At 43.4% G+C, this 13844-nt stretch overlaps 1 protein-coding gene across 3 annotated transcripts in view; it reads left to right on the top strand.

Moving 5' to 3' along the window:
• The window catches only part of nrp1 (neuropilin 1), an 83995-nt gene that overhangs the window by 38144 nt on the left and 32007 nt on the right, over positions 1-13844 (top strand). For all 3 annotated transcript variants that reach the window (XM_023326279.1, XM_023326281.1, XM_023326280.1), the window contains exons 6-7: positions 4334-4489; positions 7815-7981. In XM_023326279.1, coding sequence (XP_023182047.1) covers positions 4334-4489; positions 7815-7981 — 323 coding nt within the window. The remainder of the gene's footprint in view (positions 1-4333; positions 4490-7814; positions 7982-13844) is intronic.

The raw sequence follows: 13844 nt of genomic DNA on the forward strand, positions 1-13844 counted from the left end.
AATGTATATTTGAGTGAATACTCACAGAGTATTATAATTAACCCATCCTAAATCACCATATACTCATGGTTACCACTAATGTCTGTTGACGTATATTCTACTCACTGCTTAGGAAACATTTTTCAGCCATTTAGAGGTTGACGGTATATCAAAGTTTAGCCTGATTTCACGAATTTGCAAAAATAAATTCACGTCAAGTATCTGAGCTATTTTCAATTAAAAAATCTCTACTTATCATTGAGCAATCTTTACTTATTTATTACAATTTAATATCAGTTTTGGAAAAATGAAGGCGTGACAGAATCTCATGTCACAAGATATTGCAATATTAAACACAACATATGTCATTTAAGCACTATTCATTTACTGTGACTTTATAACTTAATCTGGGGAAGTCAGTATTGTTCTGGTTCTCAGAAATGTTTGAGACTCTTATTTTGGTGTTGGGAAGAAAGTCGCTTTTGACTCGCCCTCTTCTGCTGACGGGATGAGCTAATAAAGACTTCTCATAGTAATCTCATAGTAGCAAAAAGCATTGAGGATGCTCCCACTACTTCCAAATGGTTTGAAAGCTGAAGCTTTCTGGGAACTTTTTTTGAAAATAGGGACAGCGAGTCAACAGCTGGTAAGCAATTTGAAAAGTTTCAGATTCTTGAAATTTTCAATTGGTTTGTGAAGACACAAACAGAGACATAGAGACACTTTCCATGGTTTTTGAGAATTGCCTCAGGATGGGAGAAGCATTAAAACACCAAATCAGGGGCACCAAAGTCTGTAGTTTGTGAACCATTTGTTGTAGCAGAAATCAAAATACTGCCTTGCATCTACCATCTATTCCCTACTTGTGTCTCTGCTACATCTTACATGCCAATGGTCTTAGTACAAGCTGTCTGCTGACACTGGTTTCCAATGCAGTTTTATTACTAAAACGAGATTTTTATTTTACCAAACATTGTGAACACCAAGGAAAAGGGATTTTCTCTGCTGCAGGATAATACAGCAGGGTAGAGTACTGGTTTCAGTTTCATTTATGACAGCTTCTCTCGAGAAAATGACCATCTCCGCACAGTAAGACGGCTTCACCCTGACGCGGTGGTCCGCAGACATCTTTCAGTCATCATCAGCTTAACTTTAGTCGTTGCTCAATGCCAAACATTCCTTCCTCCTAAAAGAGCGTCCCGCGCTTTTGTTTTTCATGTCAAAGGCTATCTGTGTGCGATAATGTTTTCAGGCAAATACATTTGGGAGTTCAAGGTCTAATCTATGTTGTACGGCTTGAGGTTTTGTTTTTGTTTGACAATTCCGTTTCACAGGAAATTACTCAAAAAGGAATTTCCTCGGTTAACCTCCTTGCGATTCCCACCAATGAGGTAGGGGGGGAAAAAAAGTACCCCAGCTAATTCATTCATTCATTCATTCATTCAGTTAAACCGTTTCGGACTTGACTCGAACCAAACCTTGCTGGCGTACAAACACGCACGATCAAATGCTGCCCTGAAACAGTTTTCAAAAATCTATTCATCTTATAAGTCAGCGGGGTGGGGGCTGAGATGAGGGCGAAGAGGGTTCAAAGCCCTGCTTCCACATCCTGAGATTAGTCTTTAAAGTCAGCAAGCAAAATCACATCTCAAAGTTTTTCTTTCTGCCGGCGATCCCAACTCCTGGCGCAGGCGAGATGAAAGCCTGTCTCACCCGTCCGCAACTGAAAACTGAAAGAATTTTTTTTTTTTTGTATTTTTTTTTATCTAGCTACGCTTACCCCGGCGCGCATCAGTATTCGCTGCTCCGCGCGTTCTCTGGGTGATAAGGTTGAAGTGTTAATCACAGGCGCCTGTTCCGGGGGGTGTAGTGGGAGGTGGGGAGTTTAGTTAAAGTTCACATCTCTGAAGATGTTAACTTTGCAGAGGTGACCTTTTGATTCCTCGGAGCGGGGCTCGTTCGCGGGCTCTCCCCCTCGAGCTTTCGCGTGTCTCATTTCCAAGGTTCACGCCTGATTCAGAAGACTGTCAGAGGGTCGAGGAGAGGGAGGAAAAAATGAGAAAATGTCTGGTTATTATCGCCTTCTGAGACATAGGTTTTACAGAAGACAGCAGGAAACATTTTCTCCGGTCCTCTCTAGTTATTAAAATTAACAGAGGACAGTGGTAGGATAAAACAAACGAGGTCTCCTTTTGTCCAACAGTGGCAGAAACTTGTCACAAAACTTCTTCTTCTTTTTTTCTTTTTTTTTTCTTCTTCTCCATAACACCCTTTGAAGGTTGCTGTGCGTGACAGATAGCGGTGTATAAAAATGAGCCACGGGGGGAAAATAGAGTGTTGCCTTTTGCCAGGCGGTTCCTGTTGTGCCTGCCGGATCGATAGCGCATTAGCACAGGAGGCATGCTTGCTGCTGGAGTGTGCCGAGATTGGAGATGTCCGGGCAAGCAGCCGGGGATTCACACCTCCTTATCCCCACCCACACACCCTTCACCTCACAAAGTACACCTCACCGGACAGGAGCTGGCGAAGAAAAGAAGAACCTCTGGCTTTCTTCCTCCTCCCTGCAGAAGGCAAGGCGCAGAGTTTATGGCGAGGTTCTTTAAAATTTCATGCCGCTGTGGAGTCATGCAGATAATCCAGCAGATAGGCTTTTTTTTCCTTCTTCTTCTTCATCTTCTTCTTTCCTTTAGCCCAGGTCTTACTGGGCCTAAATGCACACCGTATTCTCTCAAATATATACCGGACACCTGGTTTACGAAGATTAATCTGAGCCGTCACGCCACTGCCCCATAAGCACCTCCCTCCCACGCCTCGCACCCCCGCGGCCCGGCCTTTGCCTTTCATGTCGGAGTTGTGCTGGAAGTGGCATGTTTTGGATGACAGGAGGCCATGGGGAGGCAGGACTGTCACTCGCCACTGATCACAGCATTACTAATCGCAGATAAGCTGCAGGTCCCCACGCACTGACAGGAACACACATCCATAAATGGGCATGGATCACGGCACACATCAAAGAACCGGAGCAAGGTCACCGTGTTCTCTTGCTCTCCCTCGTTTCTATTGCTCTTTTCCACCCGGGTTCCTCTCTCGTTATCTCTGTCTCCCGCTAAAAAGTTTCTCCCAGATCTTCCCCCATTCTTCTCAAGCCCCCCCAGCGGAACACATACTCCTTTCTCTTTTATTATTGCTCTCTATCTTTTTAATACTCTCGTATTGTCCGCCGCTCTGCCTCTCCTTGTTTGACTTCCTTTGCAAAACCAGCCGGGCCGTGGTCGTCAGAGAAAATGAGTCCGGGGTCTCTGGTATTTACAGCCGAGCAAATAGACGGAGACGGTGACCTGGCCCCACACCACAGGTCACCCTTCTTTCTCTTTGTGTCCGGCAGGCAAGCGGGTCTGGAATGCCAGGAAGTTTTTCTCATTCCCCTTTATGGGGTCAGTGCCATACCTCACTGACACACTAGTTTTCACACCTCCGCAGGGGGGAAGTTACTAGTTAAACCCATGTGTGTGTGACAGGACTGAGGCAACCCAACAAATATTGAGTTAAGCTAAGTCTAACACTAGCTGTGTTTCTATTGACCATAAAGCTGCGCAATTTGACTTTTTGTTTAAAAAAGTGCTTAATGGAAACACAGCAATTTCGAAAAAACTCTCGTCTGTTGATGTGATGTTTTGTTGTTGTAGGCTGAGATTAGTCTTTTTGGCCGAATCAAAATTGGTTCATTTCGCAAAACTGCAATGGAGACACATCTTTCACATCACACAAGTCACATGATCAACAACTAGATGTTACCACTGGGGGAAAAGACAATGGCAGGAGGTGGCAGGTGGATAATGGTGCAGCATTAGAGTTTTAAAGGCCTTTCGCCTAGACAAACTTACTTTCTGCATTTCTGCTGAACATAGCATAACATACTTTCAAAATGTCAATTTGACATTTTGAAAGTATGTTCACTTAATGGAAACACTCCAATTTCGAAAAACTTTTTTTTTGCTCTAAGATTAGTTTTTTTGTTTGTTTGTTTTTTTGTGGCCGTAAAGAAATCGGTTTTTTTTTTTACCTTTTTTTGCATGGTACGAATCATGTGACCGACAACCAGATGTCGCCACTGGCGCTCAAACCACGACAACAGGAATGTTTGGAGGCTCGTGGCGCAGCAGGTTTTTTTTTTTTTTTTTAAAGACTTATCATGTGAACAAGCTAATTCTTGTGTGATTTTTATTTTTATTTCATATTTAACGAAAACACCGCATTTGCACAAAAACAAAACACATTTTCCGACACTAGTGGAATACTGACAGTTTTGTGCACAATTGTAATGTCTGTGGTTTTCTCTCACTTCCTCCTGCAGTCGGGCCTTACATCGGCAGGTACTGTGGTCAGAACACCCCCGGCAGGATCATCTCCTACACAGGCATTTTGGCTCTGACAATCAACACCGACAGCGCCATCGCTAAGGAAGGCTTCTCTGCCAACTTCACTGTCCTCGACCGGACCGTCCCAGAGGGTGAGCTGGCTCAAGATGGAGGAAAGAGAAACCCGTTGATAGAACTGTAAAAACTCCAGTAGCCATGAAAAACAAGCAGAAAAACAAGCATTGTGTTAATCTTTTGTCTCATTAATCATAGCTATGCTTTTATTGCATTCGGTTCAGATTCATTAACACGGAGCGAGCGCCACGCTTCTCGTTCTGAAGCTTCTTAAGCTCATTAAACAAGGAAAAACAAAAACACGTGTTTCACTTCTGCTATTGAAATTTTTAATAGCTTTAATATTCAACTCCTCAATGTATTGAATAACGAGAATATGGACTAATAAGACAACGTTCGAATTTGTGAAATTGATCTGTTTGTGTGTTGGGAAGATTTGTCATTTTTTGATTTGCACTTCATTAAGTAGAGCCTGAATGTGTTTTAATAATCAAAAATAATAACCTTTCATCCCTATTCATGGTATACAGCCTAGTCCACTGTTATTTGAAGCAGGTAACATAGCTGTGGTCAACAGTCCTTATTCAAGACCATGAATAAGGACAATCATCATTTTGTGCTGATGATTTGTTACTTTTATTTCAGATCTTGTTTTTTACCACTTTTTTTTACCATGTATGTTATGGTTTCTTGCTTAGTTTTAATTATTTTCAATGAAATTCTTTAAGAAGGAAGCTCTTAAACCAGACCTGTGGGACTTCCTTTTTAAAAAAAAATCCAAAAAGCAGTTTCACTTCCTGGTAAAGTACAAACATCTACAGAAAAATGGTAAAACCTGAAACACAACTTTTGTTTGGCCACAATAATTAACTCAACCACATAAATTCAGCGATGAATTTGAACACGTTTTCTCAGTTGTTTCAGTCATTTCTAGCTATTATCCCTATATATTCTTCTTAAATATTCCTCTGGTTCCAAGACGCACTCACATTAATCCACAGGGTAGAGTGAAATGGTTCTCCATAAGTTCTTCTTTTATGACTGGGCTATGTATTGGTTGCAAACAGGATGCACAGTAAGTCCTACCAAATGCACTCTAGGACGTTTCTCTCACTCTTTATTGTGTCTTCACATTGCTTGATACAATGAAAAGCTTGTCGTTATACCAGATGATTCTCCCTAAAGGTATGGGCATGGGTCAGGAAACATTGTAATCATTGCGGCTTCTCATTTAATAGCACAATATTGTCTAAACTGTCGCTTAACGCTACCTTTTGGAGTTAAGTGTTAAGCATAGAGAAGGTACTACTGTCTTTATAGATCTTGTGTTTTTTCAAAGCACCTGTGCAATCTCCCCTAAACTACTTTTTGGATTCCTATGGCTCAAACAGCCAGTAACCATTTCTGAGGTAGGAAGAACATACATAACACATCCAGAGAGGTTAAGGAAAGTTGAGGAGCTTAAACTCAGACAAGGATGTGTAAAGGAACTGCAGGGAAGCAGATTAAATCCAATAATCCTAGCAGAAAGCAAATGTTGCCCAATTATGACAAATTGCCAGTTGCTGAGCAGAGTTGAAGAGTTATTAAATGAACACCTCCCGCTTCTTCATTGCGGCGATGGCTCACGCGGAACACGTTTGCCTAGACGGTCTCTGTCAGCAGCTTGCCCGAGCACACACTCTTTTCACACACACCCCCAGGGCTTTTTACATGCCACATCGCTGTCACGGGGCTCGACCTCCGCTGACCCCATTTTGCAAAACGCTCCATCTAAACATTTCATTAAGGAAGACGAGCTCTGGTAAGGCTCATAAATCTGTCCGGCAGCCAGACCACCCCGCACACAGGGACCCACACACACATGTGCACACACAAACACACGCACACAGTTCTTCTCTGAATAGCAACAGAGGTGGATGACTTTCAACAAGTCTACTAATCATCTCCAAAAGGGATTTTGTCTTGCCCAAAGGGGGGAAAGGGAGATGATGTTGAAGCACAGACAAAACAAGGGAAACAAGGGCTGCCTCCAAGTCACCAGCAGAGCTGCCACTGCTGGTGGTTTTCCTTAAAGTCAAATTGTGCAACGCAACTTTTTTCGTTCACCATTAGACGGGAACGGTTGACCATCTGACCTGCCATCGGTAAATACCTCGACTGAAGAGCGAGTTGCTTGGCTTTTGCATCATCGTCTCAGACGCTCTGGAGATAGAAAGTCCCCAAACATCGCCCTTGCTTTTCCAAGCTTGTACCAACTGAATCTTTCATAATCCCCTAATGCATAATGCACAGTAGATTTTTTTTTTCTTTTTTATGCCGTTACGTGGCGAGGCGAAGGGTAGCTGAAAACCACTGAAGAGATGCGATAAGGTGATGAAAAGAGGCCTTATCTTATCCTTTTTATTTTTGCTCCTTCTCTCGTATTTTCCCAGCCATTAAGCCCCAACCGTGCTCGGTAAGCCACATGATCAGATATAAGCTCAGGCAAAACAAAACAACTCTTTGTGTTTTCGATGATCTTGGTTAATAATGTTGGCTTAAAGAGATGTGGAGGTGGGAGGGGGGGGAAGTTTGTTGTTGTTTTTTTCCACAGAGAGAAAGCGGGAGAGGTGCGAGACAGTTTATTAGTACCCTGACATACTTACAGGCATGAACTCGCGCACATGCAGCTGCGCATTAAGACCGCAAGCCGTACACACACAGTGACCCCGTTGAGTAAGGGTGCGCTAGCGGTGCGGCAGATGGGGGGGACCATCTGTGTTAGCTCTCAGGCTGCCACCGCATGGCTCTCCGGTGCTGCTCTTCATCCGAAGGCCTCAAAATGAGCAACGGCATTTATATTTAGAGGATTTGTCTGAAAAAGAATTCAAATGAATTTCAAAAGCGTTCCTTCACCCGCAGACTCTACATATTCCTGTTTGAACCAAGAGAGCATTGTGGTTTGCAAAAAAACAAAAAAAAGATAAACTCCCCGCAGGGAGATATAACACATTCAGACAGTGGGAGGGGGGGGACAACCAAAGCGAAAGTCACTGTTAGCGCCTAATACGGGCATAAACCAAGCTGAATGTTTCATGAAGACATTTTTACGTCTCGGACGCTTTCCCCCCGGCTTCCATTAAAAAGCGCTGGAAGAGGAATAGAAGGGGTTTGCCGTCGACGTGCTGTTGTCTTCCGGCCAGTCATGTGGAGGCTTCCTCCTCCGCCCTGGAGATTTGCTTGGATTCAAGGAGGAGGATAGGGACAGGAGGGGGGAGAAGAGGGAGCGACACAGAAGACACATTCTTTGACTACATATTGACTGCTTAGAATTCAGCTGAAAGTCTTTCACTGTCTCCTCTATCTTTTTTTTTTCTGATTCCCTTTTCATCTTCTCTCTCTCCTCCCTCTGCCTTTCAGACTTTGACTGCAGCGATCCATTGGGAATGGAGTCGGGGGAGATAACATCAGACCAAATCATGGCTTCATCCCAGTACAACCCCAGCTGGTCCCCGGAGCGCTCCCGACTCAACTACTACGAAAATGCATGGACGCCCGCAGAGGACTCAAACAAGGAGTGGATTCAGGTAGCACGCCGTCTGTTTTTCTCCTCTATTAAAAGTAATTGCTTCCAATAAAGCAAAGTTAGCGACCATGGAAGGATAAATAAGATTTAAAAAGCAACAGTATTTGCCAATTGCTCTGTCTGAAGGCGGGCTTAGGCCATGATGAGACCCTCCCCGAGTTCAGAAACATATACGTTATGGTCACTTTCCAATCAAAAGTGTCCCTAGTAATGAATGTGTGAATCCATGGTTGTCTGTAGAAGCTGTAGAAGCTCAGAAAACAATCGACTCTCAAAGAATGGCAGTTTCCTAGTCGTTGGAATTATGAATCGATTCAAAATGCTCAAAAATAAATTTTAAAATACGCTTAGGTTTGCAGCTCCTTGTTGCAAGTGTACTCTGTATTGCCTTACGTTTTCACTCGTAGAAGGCCGTCTTCCTACCGTATGTATTTTTTCTATTTACAAATAAGTCAGACAGCTAACCTAACCTAAAAGTGGTAATTTAAGTTACAGAATTTAGTGCACAAACCTATTTTTGTTTAACACTTTCTAGCAAGAAAAATTTACATCTCCTGTGATGGACTGACTACCTGCCTACGTACAGCCCCATGCTTCAGGATGGATGGTTAAAACTGAACTTTGTCACAGACAGCTGGCCCAAACCAACAAATAATTGTTTCTCATTTGTACCTAAACTCTCCCCCTCTCTCCAAATGTTCACATTCTTCACTTTCCCTAACAGAAAGCCCTCCATTCATCCGTCTGTCCCATCACAGTCAGTCTTTTACATCGATGTTTCCACTCTGTTCCTATCTGCCTGTCTTCCTGCGGCTGCCTCTGTCTTCCAGTCCTACCTGATAATTTCCCCCCTATCCTTTGGAACTGAAACTGCCTCCGGAGATGCTCAGATTTAATCCAGGCAACCTGCCAAGCTTCACACACACACACACACGCACTCACGCCAACTGGCTCAGCCTCTGTCATATTTTTTGTCTCTTGGCTTATCTTCACAGAGTGATCATCACCCACCAAGGGAACTTTATGTGGGAAGATTAAGGATTTAGTTCTGTCATCCCATGGTGGGGATAAGACACGTATACCGAGTCCACTCACATCACAAAGAACTCCCCACAGCCCCCTCCCGACCACAGCCCTACCTCCATGCATTTGCACTGTCTTTGATTTATGAACCCAAGACCCCAACCTCTTATAAATATACAGGCTGTTTTTCTTTCTCAACTTTTTTTCAGCAACTTATGCTTCATTTCTTAAAAGTTTGGCCCCGGGGGATAGATAATAGAGCTGACCCAAAGCCAAATATTTGCTCAGGGAGGGACATAAGCAAGCTTTTTGCGTTATTATTGCAATGAAAATATTGTCCTAAGGGCCTCTGTTATTCCTTCAAGCTAATTTAATCGGTGTGTAACCGCATATGTACACAGTTCTACGTGTGTGTGGGGGGGTGTATGCGGGTGTGTGTGTTTGGCGACCTGTGTGAGTAGGAGGGTTTGGCAAGGCCCAACGTGTCCCGCAGAGGAACTCACTGTGCGTCTGAGTGGATCAGGAAGAAGCAAGACCACCCTTAAAACCTCTGTTAAAAACGCATTAGTCATCCTCATAGGAAAGTCCTTTGCTAAAAGCCAAATGTGGAGAGATTTTCAAGGTGCCCTGTCATAAGCTGCGTTTCCATTGACCATATAATGGCACAATTTGACATTTTGAAAGTAAATTTCCTTAATAGAAACACGACACTTTCAAAATAACTCTCCTTTTTCAATAAAATGTTTTATCGCTAGGAGGAGATTATTTTTTTCCCATCCATATTGAAATTGGTTTATTTGGCAAAACTGTAATGGGAGCCCTTTATTCACTCATGATCAACCACCGGTTGTTGACACTGGCAAAAAACCTCAATGAAGAAAACAGGAAGTAGTTGAAAGTTGACGGCGCAGCATGTTTTTGTAATAATGCCGCAATTGCAAAATTGTGTTTTTTCAATATCAGCGGAATATCGACAGAGTTTTCCATTTGCAATGGAAACGCAGGGTATTTTAAACAAAAAATAATTAGCTCTTTTTCTTGGCCTTGTTGCTGTATCGATCATGTTCAGGATTTGACTTGGCCCTAAAATTCGAGTTTTTCAAGACTCTGTGCTGTAATGGTTGAGCTAAAATTCCCAGCACTAATCAGATCAAAACCTTGAATCCCCCCCCAACCCCAACAAGCTCACCCCACCCACCACCTTTGAATTTCTAATCTCGAAGGCAGCGGCAGGTTTTGCGGTTGGCTAATGATTTCTGCTCTCTGTAGGAATGAGTTGCACTTGTGCCGAGCGGTCCGAGCGCCAGTCATCACAGGTGGTATTAGAAGAGTAGAAATTCTCATTTCTCTTTCATTAAGCATGTCAGCGGCGTTGCAACAAGCCGGGGCGCCCTCCCGGCATGTACAAATCATCTCGGTGCGCAGTCAGATGCATAGCAATCAATTCATTTTATATTTCATGATCATTCTCTGACTCCCGTCTCGGCCAGACGGTTTTATTATTCATGATAGGCAGCCTTCGAGTCCAAGGCCTTTTCCTTCACTCTGTCCATCCATTTTAATGCTTGCCTCATTCTGATGCACAGAGAGGAGGAGGACAAGATGCTACAGTCATGGGCGGTCTTCGTTGACTAATTAGATTGGTGTAGTGTGGTTGAGTATTGAGTGCTGGGTTAGCCAGGTCATTAATCAGCCCCCGTTGGTGAACACAGAGATGGACAGATGTCCTTTTTAAAGGAGAATCGAGACTTGAGGAGAGAAAAAAGAATGCAGGCAGCTATTTCTTTCTCTTGGCAATCCGTCTTGTGACACAATTCAGCGTATCTCCAATTCACTCTGGATATCACCTCTTCTATATTTCATCATCCGCTTTCATTCTTTTGCTTTTTTTCTTCTTATAAACTAGAATTTTCCAGCTTCACTGCGCATATTAACTGCCTGTGTCTGACGCTCAATAGCTTAAGCAGTAGGAGCTCTCCGCCGGAGGTTTCGGGGGAAAAATTCACAAAATTACACCTTCAGACGAGTCAATGAGCTGTCTCCTCGTCTCCGGACTCTCTTGACTGGCATGGAAACACCTGCATCTGTGCAACACATTTGCCTCCACAAGGGAAAGAACGATATGTTTACAGACTGACGGCAGGGTTCCTCTGGAACTTTTTTTGAAGGAATCGCTGACATTGTGCAGAATGAGTTTGTCAAATGCGTCTGACGGGTGGGGGCGGGGGGTGCGATGGGTACCGAGAGCCGCAAGAGCAATAAGAACGAGACGATAAAAGACATACTGAGCCTCCGTCAGGCAGATGCCATTGATCGCACATGCTCGCTGCATCAATAATTTAGACTGTTTTGGAGAGAGCCCAAGTGTCAATACCTGAAAGCCTGTATATCTTATCCCATAATGGTGATTTTGCTTCACTGGCTTCTTCTGTCTGCAACTGTATTTATATATTTACAAGTGGTCTGTCTGTCTGTCTGTCAGTGATTACTTGAAAGGTTTAATCATGCAAAGACAACCCAGCTTGCGACAGGTTCTTTTATCTTTACTTCCTGACAGATAAAAGCACAAAAGGCAAAGAAACGCATCGTTGTTTGTTGTCACAAAATGTTCCCTTATCTTATCCATTTGTGATGACCCCCACAAGGTAAAGTCAATCACTCATGGAAACATGTCAGTCTTAAACCTTGGACTTTTGGAAGGTTGGGAGGGGTACACCAGCTTGCATTGACTGTGTTTCCTCAAATCTATAAAGCAAACATCTCTGGCTGACCGGCTAAGCAACCTTTAATGGCACACTTCCTGAACGAAAACGCCACTCTAGTCCTCACGCCGAGGCCAACATCCGACGTTGAGCCAGCGCGTCCTGTTTTCTTTCCATCTTAATGCGGTTTCCATTACTTCAAGTTGGGGATCGGCGAAAAAGCACTCTGTCCCAGTGCATTGTCTCCCTCTTTAAATCGGCACCTCATTCTGATGTCTTACCAACCTGTCGAGTGACGAGTTCTCCGAGTGCTCCGAGTACGGACCAGTAATTAACAGCAACTTTTCACTTGATGAAGTCTAGCAAAAGAGCATGAGGCTGGTATGCAGCTGCCGGTGAGATCATCATCATGCCATCCGGGTGGAAACAATGGCTGCTGTCTTTGCCGCGCCGCTTCTGGGCCCCTCGCTCTCAATGGGAAAATCAATGAGAGGATAGAGAGCCGCACTCGGCCGGTAATCGAAACATGAGCGGTCGCATGACGTAATGAAATGAGTGCTGCATAAGTACCTAGAGATAAAAAAATAAACTCAGCTCAGGCACCATCAGTGCCATTTTCAGTGTCTGCCTTACAGAGGAGGATGGTGAGTGGGGGAGACTGAAGCCCTTTTAGTCGGTAGTCATCACCAAACGATCATGTGCAGCTGGGCATCCTGGGAAAGAATCCAGACATGACATACCTTCAGGTCGCTGTGTTTTCCGTCCCCATCAATGCCTGCTGGTTTCGTAATCCTGACTCAAAGCGTTAGTCACATGTGTGTGTTGTATGTGTGTGTGGAGGAGTGGGAGGAGGGAGACTCAGGAATGACCCTTAAGGTTTATCTTCAAAGATGATTCACAAGCCAAGAAACCTCAAAATCAGACTCCTTCCCTTCCCTGCCTTTGACTGAGACAAACTGAAATCTTTAAAGGGGCAGTTTTAGATATTTTCCAGGCACATAATGCTGTTTTATAGTACCATCAAGTAACCTTGAGTATCTTAAGTTGCTGTAAAAATGCTGTATATATACATCACTCTGTCTGTATATATAAAATGCTGTATATACAAAGTATTTTTAAGTATTTTCAGTATTTTTAAGCATTTTTTAAAGTAATATTTGACCTATATATCAAATATTGCTTAACTGTGACTTTGTAATTTAGTGCCATGAAATTGGGCCTCTGTCTTTTTAAAAACTCCTGCTCTTTCTGAAACTCCGCCAACAGGAAGGCATCAAAACATCGCTCCCCTATTAACCCTTTAACATTTTCAACAGCATTGCAATGTGAAGTAGCTTGTATAATTAGCTTAGCGGATGTGCAGTTCCACCGGGTGTTTGCTAATTGCTGCTAGCTAATCTGAAGGAGCTGAGGGAGGGCTGCTCTGTGCAGCAGAAGCTTGGAAACTGCCACCGAGGAGGAGCTTCATCCTTGAAGGCGGAGCTTGGTCCCACCAATCGTTTTGCGCAGCTGAGTGGTTGCCATAGGAGATTAAAGGATTTCTCAAACATGCTTGAAAGAATCAAAGCAACACACCAGGTCTGCTTTTAATCAGGGAAAAACATTATAACGTGATGCGTGTTTGCATAGATAGTTTAGTTCAAAATAATTTTCCAATTACACCCTTAACGGCAGAGTGTAATCACTGGGTCGAGGTATTACTCAGGGTATTGTCACAGAGTTTGTACTATATGACTCAAAGTTGCATGACGTTATGTAAGTTGGTCTTACATAATGCTGCCCCTTTAATCAGGCGCCCCTTCACAGTTGAAAAGAGAAAAACTGAAAACTTTCTTGCTTTATTATCACTGTCATCTGAACTATGCATCCCTTTTTGTCACCATAACAGATCATCGGTGCATGAGAAGACATGCATAATTAAATGCCAGCAAGGAGGTGTGGGGAGCTAAAAATAAACTAATTCTGTCAGGTGAATAATGTGATAAATGGAACGTCGGCAGCGAAGCTCATAGGTCCTGCAGCATCTAAGTAATATCATTTTCAAGAAAGAAGGATTAATTACACTTTCAGGAAATGGAGCCTAAGGCAAAATTATGCCCCCCCCTTCCCAATCCCCATTTCAGTCTACTTTTTGCTTCA

This window comes from Xiphophorus maculatus, chromosome 21 (genome assembly GCF_002775205.1).
Source record: "Xiphophorus maculatus strain JP 163 A chromosome 21, X_maculatus-5.0-male, whole genome shotgun sequence".
NCBI lineage: Eukaryota > Metazoa > Chordata > Actinopteri > Cyprinodontiformes > Poeciliidae > Xiphophorus > Xiphophorus maculatus.